Source organism: Microcaecilia unicolor, chromosome 13 (assembly GCF_901765095.1).
Source record: "Microcaecilia unicolor chromosome 13, aMicUni1.1, whole genome shotgun sequence".
NCBI classification, from domain to species: domain Eukaryota; kingdom Metazoa; phylum Chordata; class Amphibia; order Gymnophiona; family Siphonopidae; genus Microcaecilia; species Microcaecilia unicolor.
Genome location: NC_044043.1, coordinates 43,977,355 through 43,996,619, shown reverse-complemented (window position 1 = coordinate 43,996,619; position 19,265 = coordinate 43,977,355). Strand labels below are relative to the sequence as shown.

Sequence of the window (19,265 nt, the reverse complement as noted above, 5' to 3'; positions counted from 1 at the left end):
GTCCTGAACCCTACTTTTGATGGCTGCAAGCATGGCATGAGAGTACAAATCTTTCTCCTTACCTCCACCTCTCCAGTTAGGTCTTTATATTTGTCTCTGATGACAGGTAGAGTTGGCTTTTCACTCAGTGTATTTGAGCGGTCTCTAAAGGGTTGCTCCAAAGCTGGAGAGGGTGAAGAGCGGCTTATCTCTTTGTCCCCCAAACTCAAGCTCCTCTTATGAGTCCCTAGAAGATGGTTACAGCATAATCAAAGGGACAACCACTAAAACAAGGCAGGCTTTCAAACGGATCCAGCGCCTCAACATTACAATCAAAAAGCTGTTATCTCATGATGTAATGATCATTTAAGAAGGTTCTCTCCTCTATCATCTATCTGCATACTCACATTACACTCATAGGGGACACATTCTAGAAAGTGTGCTAAAAATTAGATGCAAAAAATATGGACACAGCACCAATTCTATAACAGTAATTGCCATTATAGAATAGAGTGTAAGCTGACATGCACAAGAACCTACATCTTGACAAAGGCTGCTATAAATGGCCACTCCTAAAGTTGATAGTTATGTAAGTGATAGTACTCTATAACTTACATGTGCAACTAAAAGACACACCAATGATCTGCCCATGTGCACACCCCCTTTGTAGTTGCATGTTATAGAATTTAGGCGTTATGTATTCAGAATAACATCTAAATCAGTTAAGCGCTTAACTACAAATTAGTGCCAATTAACACCGATTACCACCACAGAAGGGCTATTATTGGTATTTAAGGCCAATTGGCAGCTAATTTAACAATTAAATTAGGCATACAACTAGTACTATTTTATAATTTGGCAAGCCCCTCGAGAGTCAGAAATTTGATATGCAACTTTATAGAATCTGGGGTCTAGTGCCGTTTGCAGAATACATAATACTTAAGATTATGTGGCACTGTAGGGTCTTTAACCCCAATTTATATCAAAATAATCAACTCTCCAGATGGAGAATCACTGTACAGCTGAAAACAGTATCAGGACATGGCCGTGAATTACCAACTATAAAAATTATGCCATCTTAAAAATGTTTGTACCAATTTACCAGGTATATACTTAAAAAGTTTGTATACAAGGTAATTTTGTAACTGGGCACAACAAAAACTGTATAAAAATGTACCTAATTTATAAAGGCACTATAGACACGTCAGTATAGAGTGGTATATTAAATCAATAAATCCAATCTAATCCCATGTACCTTTATAAAAAAGGCTCCCTATAGTGCATAAATGCTCTTGCACTGCTACACTTGCTCCAGAACAAGTATACTTATGTGTATATGTGTACCTCAAAACTCCACCCCAGCCACCTCCGGAATACCTATGTGCTAACCATGTAAAAGCAGATCTGTTCTTGTAAGCATGTGTACTTCCCTGCACAATTTTGTAATAGCCCATTTTTTTCATGCAAACATGCTTCACATATGGAATGAACCACTTACACAGGCATAATGTGGTGCCACAGCAGTTTTACTGCAAGTTCTCTAGAAGGAATTTATGAAGCATTTTCCAGATGGAAGACATTTCACATCTAGAAATGTGTGCGAGTATATATGTGGAAGGTGAACTGCATATTTGTGCCTACTTTTGTGCAATCTACATGGAGGGACACAGTTGGATATTCTGCAACGATCTCCTAAGTGACTGAAAGTGAGCAATTTTACATGTGCATAGTTTGATGGTGATGGAGTGGCCTAGGGGTTACAGCAATGTGTCTCAGGTACCCTCTTTGGATAAGAGGCTTATTGTACCAGAGCATCAACTGGAACAGTAGGCTAAAATTAAAAAACCAAAATATCAACAATCTTGCCAACAAGAGAGTTGGATTATATTTTGGGACATTTATTACTCTGCTAGTCTAGGCTCGTCTTACCCAGTGGATACACAGAATTAATCAGCAACCATATGTTCTGTCCTGCTGCAGTTTTCCCAATTATATATTTTAAGTGTCTGGTATATCATGACCTACTTTCAAGGTATGGTTGGAACACACTAGAAATTGAAGGAAGGGGAGGGGGTGAACCTGAGCATGCTCACCTTGAACAGAAAGGTCAAAGGTTGCAAGTTCACTTTTGATCATTTCTTCACTAGATTTCACTTGAGAGTTGGCCACAAGAAAATCAAATTTACTGATCTTAAGCTTTTCTCTCTGGAACTCTCCAAACTCATCTGTAGACTCTTCCTGCTCTTTTGACAAATTATCACCAGTGGCTATGCCTAGGCACACAGGACTGGGGCCCATCTCAGCCATCTGCACATCTTGGGCATCTGAACCACGTCTGGCAAAGTCTCCAAACTTATTGTTGTCATCCTTTTGCCAACCAGGTTCCAGGACAGGATCCTGAAAGTTGGCAAAGACAGCAAAACCCGAATCCTTTGATGCTTCCTCACTTGAAAAGGTTGTCACCTTTGAAACCGTTGTCATAGTGATGTTTTCTGAGCTGCCAAATGAAGTTTCCTTCTTCTGAAGGACTGAGGTAGCTGAAGACAATCCATGTTCTGAACTCGAGAAAAAGGAAGGGTGTTTTTTGCTCGGGGTTAAATCATCTCTCTCTGACCAGTCGTAGCTGGTCAGATTACTTGTTGCCGAGTCACTGTTGTAGTTTCCAAAGGAGAGATATTTTAAATCATCTGTATCTAAAAGAAATAAAAATCCACACTGAGTGCACATCTGACAGGATAAATTAGTCCAGGTTTTTCCAAACATCAATACCATCATCTACATCATCACAATCAACCAAAAGTTCTTAACCCAGTCCTCTGGACATACTTAGCTGGGTTTTCAAGATACCCACAATGCAAATGTATGTAAAACATTTACATGCACTACTTCCACTCTATATAAATCTCTCTCTCTCGTGTATATTCATTGTGGGTATCCTGAAAACCTGACTGGTTAGGTGTGTTCTGAGGAGCAGGTTGAGAACCCCTGCTACTGACCTTTGACACCCATGTATATTATATTTTTGGCTCGCAATCCAGGGTTCTTGTAGCCATGTGGCCCTGCAGAAAGCTGGAATTTGTCAAGGTGCGATACTATTAATTGGACCAAGAAATTAAGAATGTTGATAGTAATCACAACAGCTATCAAATTTGAAGAAGGGACTTCTATGATCATAATCATTATACCAATTCAATAGAAGTTACCATATATTACAGTTCTGAAAATATTCTGGGAGAATTTTGTTTAAATGACTAAATTGCATAATTCTCCATTGTTATAAATAAAACATGGTTCATAAAATTCTTTCACAAAACTCCTCTGTGCTTAGTCTGAATGTAGTACCCTTACAAATGTTATTGGTAGGGGAGGAGGAAGGTGGGGTAGGGTTGGATGACTAATCCCAATAGAGTAACTTTCACAAAATGTGCCAACTATGGGGAAGTCGCATTCTTATCTGTTTTGCAGTATATTTGTTTTATCATCAATAATGTATGGTAAATATAGAATTGATAAGGGATGTTAGTTGGGTAGTAGGGAGGATGAAGGGGAGAAAACTAAAACTGTCTAGTGATCTTAGATCAATGGTAGGATTTATTGCATTTGTACTTCTTATTGAATTGTTGTTATGTTACTACTAATAAAAAGATTTAAACATAAAAAATGTTATTGGTCTGGGAAACATAAAATTAAATCAAATAAAATATCTGTGACCAGAGGAGGGGAGAAGAGGTAGGAAAGGAGCAAATCGCTTAATCAATATGTTTCAGATAATAATGCTTTTATGTTGCAGCAGCTGAACTGCCTCTCCTATGGAAATGCACTGGGCCAATTTTGGGGGAATGTTATTTCTCTGGAACCCTTAAATCTGATTTGACTCATTTTCAAACTCAATGTATCTTTCCCCTCCATATCAATTTTGGTCCCATTTTCTTTCAGAGGATTATTTTATCAGCTTTATTGTGATAAGCTATTTATACAGACCAGTAGCTGCCAAACAAGCATTAAACATGGGGAGACCACAAGACTTCAGGAAGCTATATGGTGCTGGCACTTTTTATGTTGTCCTATCTACCTAGTTAGCTATCTGGGCATAAGAATAGCCATATTGCGTCCATCTAGCCTAGTATCCTGCTTCCAGCAGAGGCCAATTCAGGTCACAAGTACCTGGCAGAAACCCAATTACTAGCATCATTACATGCTACCAATCCCAGGGCAAGCAGTGGCTTTCCCCATGTCCATCTCAATAGCAGACTATGGACTTTTCCTCCAGTAACTTGTCCAAACCTTTTTCAAACCCAGATACGCTAACTGTTACCACATCCTCCGCAACGAGTTCCAGAACTTAACTATTCTTTGAGTGAACAAATATTTCCTCTTATTTCTTTTAAAAGTATTTCCATGCAATTTCATTGAGTATCCCATGGTCTTTGTACTTTCTGAATGAATGAAAAATCGATTCACCTCCACCCGCTCCACACCACTCAGAATTTTGTAGACCTTAATCATACCCCTTCTCAGCCATCTCTTTTCCAAGCTGAAGAGCCCTAACCTCTTTAGCCTTTCCTCATATGGGAACAGTTCCATCCCCTCTATCATTTTGGCTGCTCTTTGAACCTTTTCTAATTCAGCTATATCTTTTTTGAGATATGGTGAACAAAATTGAACACAATACTCAAGGTGAGGTCGCACCATGGAGCGATACAGAGGCATTATAATATTTTTGGTCTTATTTTACATCCCTATCCTAATTATTCCTAGCATCCCATTTGCTTTTTTGGCCGCTGCCACACTCTGGTTAGAAGATTTCAGCATATTGTCTACAATGACACCTAGGTCTTTTTCTTGAGTGCTGATTCCTAAAGTGGACCCTAGCATCAGATAACTATGATTCGGATTATTCTTCCCAATGTACATCACTTTGCATTTGTCTACATTAAATTTCATCTGCCATTTGGATGCCCAGGCTTGACAACCTTGAATAGTTTCGTGTCATCTGCAAATTTGATCACCTCACTTGTCATTCCAATTTCCAGATCATTTATAAATATGTTAAAATAGCACCGGTCCCAGTATAGATGTATAGATCCCTGTGGCACTCCACTATTCACCCTCCTCCATTGAGTAAAAAACTGGCCATTTAACCCTATCCTCTGTTTTCTGTCCAATAACCTTCTGTGGATTAAGAATTGGACATTGCCTCCTATGCCATTACTCCTTAATTTTCTCAGGAGTCTCTCATGAGGTACTTTGTGAGAAGCATAAGTGTGGGCTCTGTCCAGACTCCCCTCCCCCCAGGACCTTTCCAGTACTATCTGCATAGTACAGGAAAGGTCAGAGCTGATAGTCAGTAGCACTACCCAGTTATGTGCTGGTTATGTACTGCTGAATCTCAGTGGAAAACCAGGCACAAGCAATTTAACAGAGCAGAAGCTACTCCACCCCAGTTAAATCGCTTTGAATATACTTGAACTTTGAATATACTTATTCATAAGTCTTCCATGTGAGAAATATCCAGTTTCCAGTGTATTTTATAAAAGGCTTGCTGAACACGGTGCCCTTAAGGTACATATAAGGATGCACAATAGAACAGGTGTGAGTCCCAGCACATCCAGAGTAATTACCAGTGATTGTTGTGTTATAAATGTATTTAAATATGTTTTTTTAAAGAGAGTAAGTAATGACATGTCTATGTATAAATGCTTATTTTGCTACTTAATGTTTAGATACTGGCACTTATACTTAATAAGTGCTATATTTTACAAAGCTGCACATTCAAGTGCACTCATTCAAAAGGCATGCAAAAAAATGCTATCTGTTGACATTTGGAGGTGGTGTTACAAATCAGAGATAAACACAATTGGCCTCTTAAAAAATGTTGTGAACTCTACATACAAATGAGCTATCAGTTCAAATGCAGATTATTATTTTTTGTATACATGAATTTCCATTGTAAAATTAGGAATACAGAAATTATATTCCTGTCCAAACCATGCCCACAACCTAGCCCCTTCTAAACTAGGCATCCTGTGGTTTTTACAAGTGCCACACAAGCCTTTTAAAATGACCTTCAGAGTGCTGGTTTCCAGGCATTAACCACTGTCAATTCAGATTAGAAAGCCTGAGTTTTATACAAAGTGCTCACAGTAAAATGCTTTAAAGGTAGTCAAAATAAGCAAAAAGCGGTAGTGGTGGGCGGGGGGGGGGGGGGGGGGAGGAGTCGCTTACCAGCAGTTAAGCCAAGTGCCATTCTGAAAAAAGAAAAACCCAGTGAATTTCTAACTTGCTTCAAAGAAAGAACATATCAGTTTAGTTTGGTGCGTGTGCCGCAGGCTTTACTTCCCCCTTTCTTTTGTGGTAAGCTGCATAGATAGATCTATATTAGCTCTTTGTACCAGTCACAAGAGTACCTAGAATTTAAGCCTAGATATCTTACTGATATACTGTAATCAATGGTGTATATTTAATTTTTCAATTTAAACAATGATAAAGGGAGAGAGTTGATCAATCAAATGAACAAAATACTCCAAAGAAAATGCTGCTAAATGATCATAAAGGGGGAAATATTCAAATGGATTTCCATAGGTGTTACCCTCATACAACACCCTCTTAGAAAACTGTTCCCCACATCTTTCAATGCAGGTATAAGTACACACGCATGTTGGCAAGAGGGGCAGGAACAAGTAACCTAGTAGCTCAGTGGTTAGAATAGTGGGCTAAGTAGTGTGCTTGCCAAGTTAGTCTACTTCAGTGGTCTTCACTAATTTTTAAGTTGGGGCTACTTTGGATCCAAATGAGCTGAAGAACAGCCACCAAATCTCTTCCCATAAGAGGCCATGACACAGCTGACCAATGTGTATCAATGACATAAATCCAAAATCCCTTCAAGAGCACATAGTGCCATCCATCCCCAACTGTCCATGTTTAAACTTTTCATTGGAGGTATCTTCAAGGAGACGGGCATTTCCAAATGCATTCTCTTCTATAGAGAAATGCCTTGTCCTTCAAGCATGCAGATCTCCTCCCCCCCCCCCCCCCCATCATCCGCTTCCCCTTTCTGATTAGGTAGAGAGGCAGAAAGTAGCAAAAAACAAACAAAAAAAAAAAAACCTACCCCATGATAATGGGGGGCAGCCTTGGAGGTCTCTAGGGCTGCCACTGGCCTCGCCTTGAAATACACTGGTGTACTTGAATGTACAGTATTTAAAACAAACAAAAAAAGAATATAAGTGATACCATTTTATTAGACTAATACATTTTTTTATTCTGAAAGCTATTTAAAAGAAAATCTATTAAGTCCAATAGACAGGTATCACTTTATATTCTGTTTTTGCTAAATTATTTATTAGCATTTATTTCTGAAGGAAACTCATCTCACAATAAATTGGTTAGTCTATAAAGGTGCCACCAACCTCTATTGCTGCACTGAAGACTTAACAAGGGTCTGCTAGAAATATTTAAGCACTGTGTACAGTCATGCTACAGTAGAGCTAACTGTTAAGGGCATGCACCAAACTGTACAATTTTGAGTTTTCTAGCACTCCAGGGTCAAGTGACATCACTGTGCAACTGCCTCTTAGTAAACTGATGACTTCTTCATGTGAGAAATCATGAAAGCATCCAATACACCAGTGGTTCCTAAATCTGGTCCTGGAGGCACCCCAGCCAGTCAGCTTTTCAGGATACCCACAATGAATATTCATGAGATAGATTTGCATACAGTGGAAGTACATGCCAATCTCTCTCATGAATATTCATTGTGGGTATCCTGAAAACCTGACTGGCTGTGGTGCCTCCAGGACCAGGTTTGGGAACCACTGCAATACACTGTTTCCAGTCCCTGCTTTACAATTCGGTTTTAGAGAGCTCTTTCAACTTAGCTGACTTAAGTCAACTGTTATTGAAATGCCAGCCACCCATGGATGCATGGCACTGTGTGTTCTTGAAAGAAAGGGATTTTAGATTTAGCTCATGCCTTAAACATTTATTCTAACCCTTTTTAAAACCTTGCTACACTAACTGCTTTTACTATATCTCTGCCAATAAATTCCAGAGCTTAATCATACATGGAGTGAAGAAATATTTTCACAGATTTGATTTAAATGTATTACTTAGCAATTTCATTGTGTGCCCCCTTGCACTTTTGGAAAGACTAAACAAGCAATTCGCAACTACCCGTTACACCCCACTCATGATTTTATAGATCTCTCCTCAGCTGTCTCCTCTGCAAGCTGAAGAGCCTTAACCTCTTTAGCCTTTCTTCATATGGGGAGGGGGGTTATCCCATCTCCTTTATCATGTTTTTGCACATAAGCTGCCTTCTGAACACCAACCAGGCTGTCATGTGGTATGAGCACGTGTTACCATTCCCACTGACAAACGTGCATGTGCTGTCTTTTTGCTGTCAAGTAACGGGACGTTCCCAGGAAAAGGGGGGGGGGGGTACCTGGGAGGGAAGAGGGTAGTAACATGTTAATGCTTTCCCCCGTGCCACCCCCTCCAATCATTTGACTGGCCCTTATGCTAAATTATAACATGGAGAGATACCTAGTAGCATGAAAGTGATTTAAACAGGCAAGAGCCTGGGCTGGCTAACTGCCAATATTTAGCAGCACTTAAGTGGGCAGTGTTGCTGAATATCGGCATTAACTGGCCATTTTGGAACCAGGCCATGCAGGGGCAACATGGGGGCAGAGTCAGGGAGCAACCAGCAGTTATGCGAGTGCAGGCAATATTCAGTATCAGTGCCTGAATAGCTAAGCGGGCATTTAAGACCACATAAAACACAGTCCTATGCTCAATATGTGGGTGCCAGCACTGAATATTGGCTGGCACCTGCACGTCCTCCGGGGTATGCCTTAAAGTGTTGCATACCCCCTTCCTACCACTGAAGTATCGCAAGGCTAAAGGTATGTCAGCTAAAGGTCATGTCAGCTATTTTGAAGGTGCAGGAACAAGTGGGCATTTTTCCTGCCCGCTCTTCACTAGACCACCAGGAATCGGGCAGGTAGGCCAGCGGGGGATGGGGGTGGGGAGGTGTGGCCGGGACCTGGCCTTATACCCCTATGCAGGTCTTGGCTGAATATTGGCCAGAACCCGCATAAATTCCACCAGTCTGCACAAATCTGGTTAGACACCACTATTCAATGCTGGTGCCTGCACAAGACCCCGACATTGAATACTGGGGCCTAATTTAGCTGGTGACTGCGCTCAAAAAAACAAAAAAAAAAAAAACCCCAGACTTCTGCCAGCTGAATACCAACTGGATAGTTATTACTCTACTTACAGCCTGCAAGAGAGACACCCAGCTAGTTAATTCCTTTATCAATGCCCGCAAGATAACATAATTGCCTGTAATCTGCCAAGACTTCTAAAACTTCATATCACTCAATCTGCTATTCATTTTAGCAGCCAATGAATATTTAATAGTGTCCTTTAAACACATGCTGCTAGATCACAATGTCTCCTCACTTGTGTAACCAGAGATCATGGTGCTTATCCCATGATTTTTTTGAAGTCTTAGTCTCTATCATCTGCTCATGAGGATATTCATGCATGATACTACAGTGGACTATACTTAATTTCAAACATGATAATGATGGAAGCGACAGAGTCTAGACAGTTCCAATATGTGGTTTGGTTTTCTGCAATGAAAATAAAGTATGAAAGCAAGCATAAAAAAAAAAAAAAAAAGAAGAGGTACCAGCTACGGACGTCACATGCCAATGGATACTAAAATATTCTTAACTATAGATACACAATGCTGGGTTCTGTATTGGGAGTCGCCACTCAGCAAAAGGGAGTCATTGTGGACAATAAACTGAAAAATACTCAGCTCTGTGTGCAGCAACATTAGGAATCATTAGGGAAGGAACAGAATACAGCGAAGATTACAATGCTTCTGTATTGTTCCATGGTATGACTACATCGCGAGCATTGTGTGCAGTTTAGACTGTCCCTCTTCAAAAAGACATAGTGCAATTAGAAAAGTGCACCAAAATCATAGTGGGGGGGGGGGGGGGAGGGGGGAAGGAATGGCTCTGTTATAGTAAAAGGCTAAACAGGTTAGAGGTTTACAACTTGAAGAGGACACAGATGAGAGCGAATATGACAGAGGAACACAAGTGGGGTGGGAACAACTAACAGGGAACAGTTAGTTATCTTTACTGATAGTACTAGGACTAGGGGGCAGTTGGTAAAACTAGCAGATTGCTGATGTAATTGGAGAAAAACAGTATTTAGTCACTCTGCACACACTGTGACATTTGCTGCTGAAGGAAGTAGCTGAGGCAGGTACTATAGTTGGGTTTAGATAAGATCGTACAGGAAATATCCATAATTATTAGGCAGGTGGATTGTGGAAGTCAGCACCAAGGAATGGATCTACTGGGTATTTCCTATTGAACCAGACTGACAATTGCTGAAGACAGGTACCGGGCTCAATGGATCTGGTACATGTTATGTTTTTATATAAGGACTAGTGGAGCAGTAGTGATTAAAAACTTACTGGCTGGGTTGACACCAGGATTTGTAGGGGCCTGTCTTCTTGTACAGGTGATCCAGAATGGCCCGAGTACATAAACCACAGATTTGCCATTTTCAAGAGCTAAAAGTAGAGGAGTGTGGTAGCCGTGTTAGTCCACTCTTAAGGTTATCAATAGAAATCAAACTAAATAAAACATGGAAAAGAAAATAAGATGATACCTTTTTTATTGGACATAACTTAATACATTTCTTGATTAGCTTTCGAAGGTTGCCCTTCTTCGTCAGATCCGATCTGTCCAATAAAAAAGGTATCATCTTATTTTCTTTTCCATGTTTTATTTTGTTTGATTTCTATTGATAACCTTTAAGAGTGGACTAACATGGCTATCACACCTCTTTACTTTTTTGATCCTAAACTACAAGAGCTGATCGTATCATAAATAAGTGTAAAAACTTATCGGAAGTTCTATTTCTTTACAAGCTGCTGATATGATATAAGGAGTATACCCTTTATTTATTTATTTAGATTTTGCTCACACCTTTTTCAGTGGCAGCTCAAGGTGAGTTACATTCAGGTACACTGGGTATTTTTCTGTCCCACACTGCTCACAATCTAAGTTTGTACCTGAGGCATTGGAGGGTTAAGTGACTTGTCCAAGATCACAAGGAGCAGCAGCGGGATTTGAACCGGCCACCTCTGGATTGCAAGACCGGTGCTCTAACCACTAGGCCACTCCTCCACTCCACTTTATTGTACTGGGATTGTTAGTTTTTGCTGATTTTTTTAAACACATTGTTAACTTTTCAATTTCCCATTTCCACCTATTTTCTTACTGCTTTTCTGTGGAGGATCCATTTTGTATTCAAGTTTGGGGTTTTTTCAGCCTGGATTATCCCTCCATTGAAGTATTGCGCCATTTCTTGGTGGCTTAGAAGCAGCACCACTGCAGTGCCGTGTGTGTTGGGGGGAGGGGAGGGGGGGGGAGAATAGATTTTCTAAAGAAGTGTCTTATTCTTAAGCTAGGCAAGGACTGGGGGTGCTTTAGCAACTGGGGTAGAACTGTTCAAAACCCAACTGGGTCAACTCCTAGCAGGTTGATGGTGGCTAGGTATCATGTGGCAAGGCCACGGGGATATAGAGCTAGTGTTGCTAACGTATGCTACTGTATTAGATGCTAATGCCACTAACTCACTTTGTTAGTAATTGAATTCCTTTGTGGAAAACAATGCACAAACATGGTAGTGCATGTTCTAGCTGACAGATTCATTGGGTTTTGATATCTGTTTACATTTATAAAGTTCAATGGTTAAGACCAAGGAGGTTAAATGACAGGAGGTGCCATGAGCCTACCTGGCCCATTATCTGAGCTGAAGGCAGTGGGCGGAGCTTGCAGGTATTTTGGTCAGAATAGCAAACTTGTGCGGTCCTCCTTGGCTATTACAAGGGGAGTTGGGGGGGGTGGGGGTGTTGTTAGGGATTTTGACGAGTCTGTGAAGGGGAAGAGGATTATATTCAAAATGGTTTTGTCAGTGCTTACTTTGTTATTTGCAATGCTGTATTGTGGATTTCAGTGCTGCGTTATATGCCTTTATTTCAGCTTATCATGACAAAGATATCTATATATATATAAAACTCACCCTCAACGTTCTGAAGACAGTGACGTCAGTGAAGCCAAGCCCTGACTTCCTTCAAAAAGGTTCGAAGGTTCGTGGTGGTGAAGCCACAAAAATCGCTCCGGGCCCCGCCCTCGAGGGCGGAGCAATGGCAGAACAACAAAGGGGTTGGCAGGGAGGGAGGCAGGGAGGCGGGGGTGGGGTGGGAAATTGCTGCGGGTGGAGCAATGGCAGAACCCACCTCTTCAATGCTGCCTTCGGCACCTAACTCTTACCTTCAGGATATCTGGACTGCCCCAATTGACTGCCCCCATCATATCGTCTACTCACTTGTCCTTTAGATTGTAAGCTCTTTGAGCAGGGCCTGTCCTTTTATGTTAAAATGTACAGCGCTGCGTAATCCTAGCAGCGCTATAGAAATGTTAAGTAGTAGTAGAACAACCAAGGGGTTGGCAGGGAGGGAGGGAAGCAGGGAGGCGGGGGGGGGGGGGGGGAATCGCTATGGGCCCCGCCCTCGCGTTAAATGTCATGACGTTGAGGGCGGAGCAATGCCACAACAACGAAGGAGTTGGCAGGGGGGGGGGGGGTGTTGCCCAAGAAAACCTTGCTAGCGCCCGTTTCATTTGCTCAGAAGCGGGCCTCTTTTACTAGTTTTTACATAAAAACAATAGCAAACGCTTATGACTGCCTATGTGTGGATTTTTTCATTGTCTTTTGCAACTCACCGCAAGAAAATTTCCCCTGCCTCCTCTTTTAGTCCTGCCACCGGTACCAATGGATGATAATGAGGTGCTTCTGTGTTTTGTTACTTTTGATCAGTTTGTGGAAGCATAATCAGGCTCTTTTAGAATACATTGGGGGGGGGGGGGGGTTACAAAGAAAAGTTCAATCAATAGAACTAAAGGAGGCCATGCACACAGATAAGAGCCATAATTGACATTGATATTTACTGACAATTCTTCTCAAGATCAATTAAACAGTAAATGGAGTTTTATGGCATAAAGCGCTCAAAAATACCTAGTATAACATTCATCACTAATTCTGAACGCTATCTAGCTAGTCTTTTATCATTTTCCCTGTGGAATTCTGATTACTGCATGGGAGGGTTGGTGCTATGAGAATGCACTTCTATTAACCAATGGAACCCTGGAAATGGCACAATAGCTTTCCTCTGACTTAAGGGGGGGGGGGGGGGGGGGAGAGAAGAAGAGTGCAAGGACAGGAGCAAAGATGTTTGATATTTATTTTTCGATGCAGCACTTTCCTCCTGTTCCTTTACACTCCTAGCTCTGCCAGAAGTAGGGCTGGGGTCTGCCACCACGAGTCCTTATTCACAGCTATTGGTATGTCGCATAAGTTGGCATGCTTTTAACTATAACTGAGATAAAACAATGAACAACAATGTGGATACAACAGCTGAAATTTATTTGCTTTATTTTGGTAGCACCAAGATGGCAGCTGCACGAAACGACAACTTCAATTTTTTTGATGTCATGCCACATCCTGTCTTATTAAACCTCCTTGGGTAAGACACCTGCAAGGGAGGAGGGGGTGATGTGAGGAGCATGTACACTACATGTTGAAACAAGTGCAGGGAGTTGTATGCTTATCTATCCATGATGGCTGAGAATTAAAGATAAAACCAATTTGGATAAAGAGTTTATCCTGAACATTGCTGACCTCATACAGATGGCAGCTGGGCTATATTTTTGTAGTGTAGACCAGAATAACTGGAAAGACTGAAATGGATTACTGGTCTCTTTCTGCCATCATCTACTATGTCACTATGATAGTTACTGTAGTCTCCTGGAGGGAGTCCCAACCATCGTTCAAATGAGCTACACCCACTGACTAACAAACACACACTTCCGACAAGTTCCAAAGGAAACAGCAGTCTGGATCTTAGGTCAGGATGATATCACTGAACTAAATGTGCAAAACGAGTGGATTAAGATGGGTTTAAAAACTACCCAAACCCTGGACAGTACTACTGCCCCAAGAGGAAGTGAGTCCAATTAAAAAGCTCACAGGAGCGTGAAAAGAAAAAGATAAAATGTTAGAAATCTATGAAGAATCTTGGAACAAAAAAGTATAAGGCTACTAATGCCACTCACCTGAAATGTCTGAAGTAACAAAAGAGCACAAATCTTAAAGGCACTTGGTAATAAAGATATGGTTCTGAAAAAAATAAAACCCTTGCATTTTGAGGTCAGAACTGCCTCTCTGCAGGCACACAGATGAACAAAGCTGGAGAAGTCAATTTGGGTTGCTCATTTCCCCTCTAACAGGTTCTGGCATAATGCTGACATTGTGGGTGCGTTGAGCTCATCTTTGAAAGGGAATAAAACTTCTTTTCCTAAAACAAAACTTTTTTTTTTTAATATTGGGTCATGCTGATTCATCTATAAAATGATGTGGGCTCTGGAGCGCCTGTCAATTATCATGGATATCCTCTAAGCACCAAACTTGTCTTGGGGCTTCCAAGCCAATCAAGTTTTCAGGATATCCATAATAAAAATTTACGAGTTAGATTTGCATGCTCTGCCTCCACTGCATGTAGATCTAACTCATAACTATTCATTGCGGGTATCCAGAAACCCTGACTAGTTGGGGTTCCCCCAAGACAAGTTTGGGAACCACTACTCTAGGTCCTTCTGGTCTTGATCGAAAGCTGAAATTTCTAAGGTGGAATCAAACACACTGTATTCAGGGAAAATAGGATATGGATTACATTTGTCAGCCTCTGACAGTATCGAAGCACACTTGGCTTGAGCACAAAAGATTCTAGATATTCTTTGAATCTTTTGAAGGCATGCATGCACTATGACATGTAAAGTTGGTAGACAGCAACCTTTGGAGAAAGCTTAGATCCCTGGAATATCATCTTTCCCTGATAAACCAGGAATCTGATCTTTCCCCAGTATAGTATAATATTCTCTGTGTATCTTAAGCTATCTTCATAGCTGATTCAATTACTACTGAACTATGAAATAGTTGTATTTTGTTGATCCAGACATAGACCATGCCTTACATATTAAAAAAACACCAGCTGAATAGATACTGGACCCGGCCATGTGAGGATTTGCTGCTTGTGAAGTAATCATGACCTGAACTACTATTATACCTTTGGGAGCTTTGATAACTTCAGTAACCCAAAGACATTTGGCCTTGGATCAGCCTCCTGCTGTAGCTGAAAAGGAACTTTTGCTTTTACACAAATCTGAGTAGGAGATATCCTCATAGTGAGGCGTTTCTTACAGCAGATGGAGAGAAGTATCTAAAGATCAGTGGCATAGCTAGACTGGTTATTTTAGGTGGGCCCACAATTATTTTGGGTAAGCCTCCAACCAGCACCCCCCCTTTCTCCTGCATCTTTCTCTTTTCTACCCCCGGATTCGGTATGTGTCCTGCGCCTGCGACCCGGGAACTCCCCTTCCCCAGTGTACCTCACCACGTTCACAAGCGGCAGCATCAAACCACCTTGGCAGCAATGCTCATCCGCTGCCTATGCTGGTCTCTGCAGGCTTCCCTCTGCCACATCCTGTCAGAGGAATCAGGAAGTGATGTCACTGAGGGCAGGATGCAGCAGAGGGAAGCTTGCAGAAACTATTGCAGGCAGTGGATGTGCACAGCTGCTGCCGCTCACAAACATGGTGAGGTAGATAGGGAGGGGGTTGCCAGGTTGGGGAAGGAAAAGGAAGTGAGGAAGTGAGAGGAACTAGGTGGCCACCACAGAAATGTTGGGTGACCAAACAGGGAGGGCCTGAGCCAAGAATGGGCAGGCCTGTGCCGACCCTTAGCTACACCACTGCTAAAGATATAATGGTTAATAAACCCTCTAAGGAAAGAATTCATATGCTTGAGACTGTGGTTCTGTGAAACCTTTCAGAACAGTCTGGGAGTGTTCCAAGAGAGGTGGCAGCACCAAGGAATGTACACCTTGCAACTAACCTGATAAAGATAAAAGTGAAACAACTGCATTCTGAGAAGATTATGCTCCTTTTTGCATTAGAGTAATTTATCTTGTTAAGCAACTGGCAAAATGCCCTTGGATTATACTTTTACAAATTAATTGAACGTTGAACTCTTGCACAGAGTAGATAGACCTCAAGCAGATGAAAGTCTGTGGGTATCCTTATTAGCTAATTTTCTTGAAAAAGTAAAACAGAGCCTAAGGCCTGGTTTTGTTTATGCAACAACTCCATATAGACAAGAAGCTAACCCTAGATAGATATAGTCTTGGCAAAAATGCAATTACTTTTTGAGCTCCTTCAGGGTCAACCAAAGGACTAGTACTTGTTGGTAGTAATTGTGTGGATAAGAAGTAGGTTAGGTCCAAGAAAGCACAGAGGCAGACGGTCTGCGAAATCCAAGATGGAAAACAAACGGAACAGCTGTTTTTGTGCGTGTATACATATATTACAATTGTTTATATTAATAAATCACATTTCGTTTGCCTATGATCTGCTCCGTTTGTTTTCCATCTAAGAAGTAGGTTAGTACTGCTGCTGAAAAAAATGACCTTTCCCAGATTTCAGCTACATCCTAAGGCTTCTGTGAAATTATAGGTTTTATACAAACACATTCTGCCCTGAAAATCTAGTTGTTGGTTAAATGGTTCAGGAGATAATGTCCAAATGAAAAAAAAAAAAGTGTTTTCCCTCAAGCTTCAGCAAAATCCCCAAGATTTCTGGAACAAAGTTATTCCTATAGCTTTTAGATGCATTTGCCTACCCTGAAAATTCAATTACTGTGGTTTAAATGATTTCAGATGTCAGCACAGAAAGAAAAATCAATCACTCGTGTTTTGGGTGTTTTTTTTCATTAAAAAAACAACCCCAAAACACAATCACAATCAAAGCGTGCACGTAACAGATGCACTTTACAGCTTCCTCTGATGGCAGACTACCTGTGTGCTTTTTATCTACATAAACTGATCTTCAAAATAAACTATATTGGCAATTTAATATTAGGTTTGTTTATGGGGACTGAAAATTATGCACGCATGAACACTGCTACTTACCGTATACTCAAATATAAAACCCATTTGCATATAAACCAAGATAACCATTTTTTTTCCTAAAAAAGAGGGGTAAGGGAGAATGTCAACTTAAATATAAACCATTGGTTTATATTCAGGTACGGGTAATCCTCTCTCTCTCCTTCCTTCCCTCCCTCCCCCATGGCATCCAGCATTCCTGCTGTTCACTTCCTCTGCCGAGGTGTACTGCCGCACTGCCACGGCTGGCTCTGCACCCAGTCCCCCCCCCCCCCCCAACCTGGAAACTCCCACTCGCTCACTCCCTCTGTTGTAAAGAGAACACCCCTCCCCTCTCTGGGCCTACCTTACAGCCCTGGTGGTCCAGTGATGAGATGAGGCAGGAGAGATTCTCCTATGCTTCCTGCCAGTGCAGTCTCCGTAGTGAAACTAGCTGCCGCAAATTTCAGCGTCAGTCTTGCGAGATTATCACTTATCGGATGGGGAGGGGAGGACAAAAGTGCCGTTCATCGGGTAGGGACTTGAATTTCAGGCCTTTTTTGGTCCCAAAAATCTTGTTTTATATTCGAGTATATATGGTAGATGTTTTATTGAAAATGTATCCAATACTACTACATTAGATACAACAATAAGCATCATTAAATTTTAAAGATAATAGTAACATAACATAACATAACATAGTAGATGACGGCAGATAAAGACCTGTATAGTCCACCCAGTCTGCCCAACAAGATAAACTCATATAGATGAACTTCTAACCAGTTTTCAGTTTAAGCTAACTTTTCTTCAGGACCTGACAGTTTCTTCCTGCTCTATTTGGGCTTCTACAGGTATAGTACCATGAGCCTTTATCAAGTACCCAGACATTTTGTCCTTAATCACTCAAATGTACTCCATGGCTGGGAAACACTGCAGCTCCTTCTGCAATCGTGGGCCCTAAATCTAGTCCTTAGGTGTCGTCATCATTGCACAATGACTGGGATTTTGTTCCCCCAACAGGGGACCGTGAATGCTGTCTCCATAAAATCCTCTGCCCTGGCTGATCAGGAGATGATCTGTACTGGGAACTGAACCCAGGGTCCTCTGAATGACACTATGAATCACTGCCACTAAGTTATTTTATTAAAAGACCCTCCCAAGAAGCACTTCTACAGATGTGTGGGAGAATTCAGCGGTCTATTTCCCAACCAAAAATCTCAGATTTGAGCCTACTACCTCCCCCTCAAATCTTCAAATTGCTATTTTCCAAAATTACAAAATGTAACTTGGAAAGTGAGAAATTTGGCCAATTGGTGTCAGTTACAGCAGCTGCTGCACTTTTACAAAAGGGAGAATATCAAAATGCTTACCGTGATCTCCAAAAGAGTCTCAGCTACAATTCTACTGTACATGTGACAGGCATCTAGCTGAATTAAAAAAAAATTCTACATGGTCCCAAGCAGTGAAAAACAAACTAAGACTAACAAAAAAAAAAAAAAGAATACTTCTGCCCTGTATAGTCACCCCCAAATACTATGTTCTGTAAAATGGAAGACAATGCTGATGCACTATGTAAAGAGAGGGATACTATCGCTTTAAACTTTGTAGCCCACTGGGACAGACAGAAGAGATTTCTGGGTCATAAAGAAATTACAAACACACCCTCAAGTGTTTAAAGTATGCCAAGGTAATATTTATTAAACACAGCAGGACTTACAGATCACAAAGGATAAAAGTGATACATCAGAGCATTTAGAGAAGATCCATGCAAGTCAATATATGCAGAAAAGAGATATCAGAGCAGGTTTGAGAAGGCACATTCACATAGAAAATTTTTTTACTGAAATAAGGACATGTCAGAAAAAGCAGCAGAAAAAGTATATACGTTGGTTAAAATACACAGATTTTTCAATACTGCCAGATAAATAAGTTTTACAGGTCAGTTAGTGGAGCAGGTACTGTTAACCCTTTGAGGACAACTGATCCGTGAGCAAAAGCTTGTTCATTTATAATTATCAATTTATAAAGAATATGCCACTTAATTTATACAATATCATCCAAAGTGGTAAAAATGCCGCTTCAATTCTTGCTCATACTGAGCACACAGAGTGGCATTATTCATTTAGGCTTCTTTGGTACCTAGCTCCCAGCCCTTAAGCAACTGAGCAGGTTTGAACTGGGCCTCAATCTGGAGAAGTCTGGTGAAAAATAT

The 19,265-nt window shown here is 41.0% G+C and overlaps 1 protein-coding gene across 6 annotated transcripts in view; it reads right to left on the bottom strand.

Annotated features, from left to right (window-relative positions):
* Positions 1-19,265, bottom strand: part of SYNRG (synergin gamma) — a 100,119-nt gene that overhangs the window by 14,525 nt on the left and 66,329 nt on the right. For all 6 annotated transcript variants that reach the window (XM_030186305.1, XM_030186304.1, XM_030186306.1 and 3 more), the window contains 2 exons: positions 2,073-2,672; positions 63-226 (listed from right to left, as the gene is read on the bottom strand). In XM_030186305.1, coding sequence (XP_030042165.1) covers positions 63-226; positions 2,073-2,672 — 764 coding nt within the window. The remainder of the gene's footprint in view (positions 1-62; positions 227-2,072; positions 2,673-19,265) is intronic.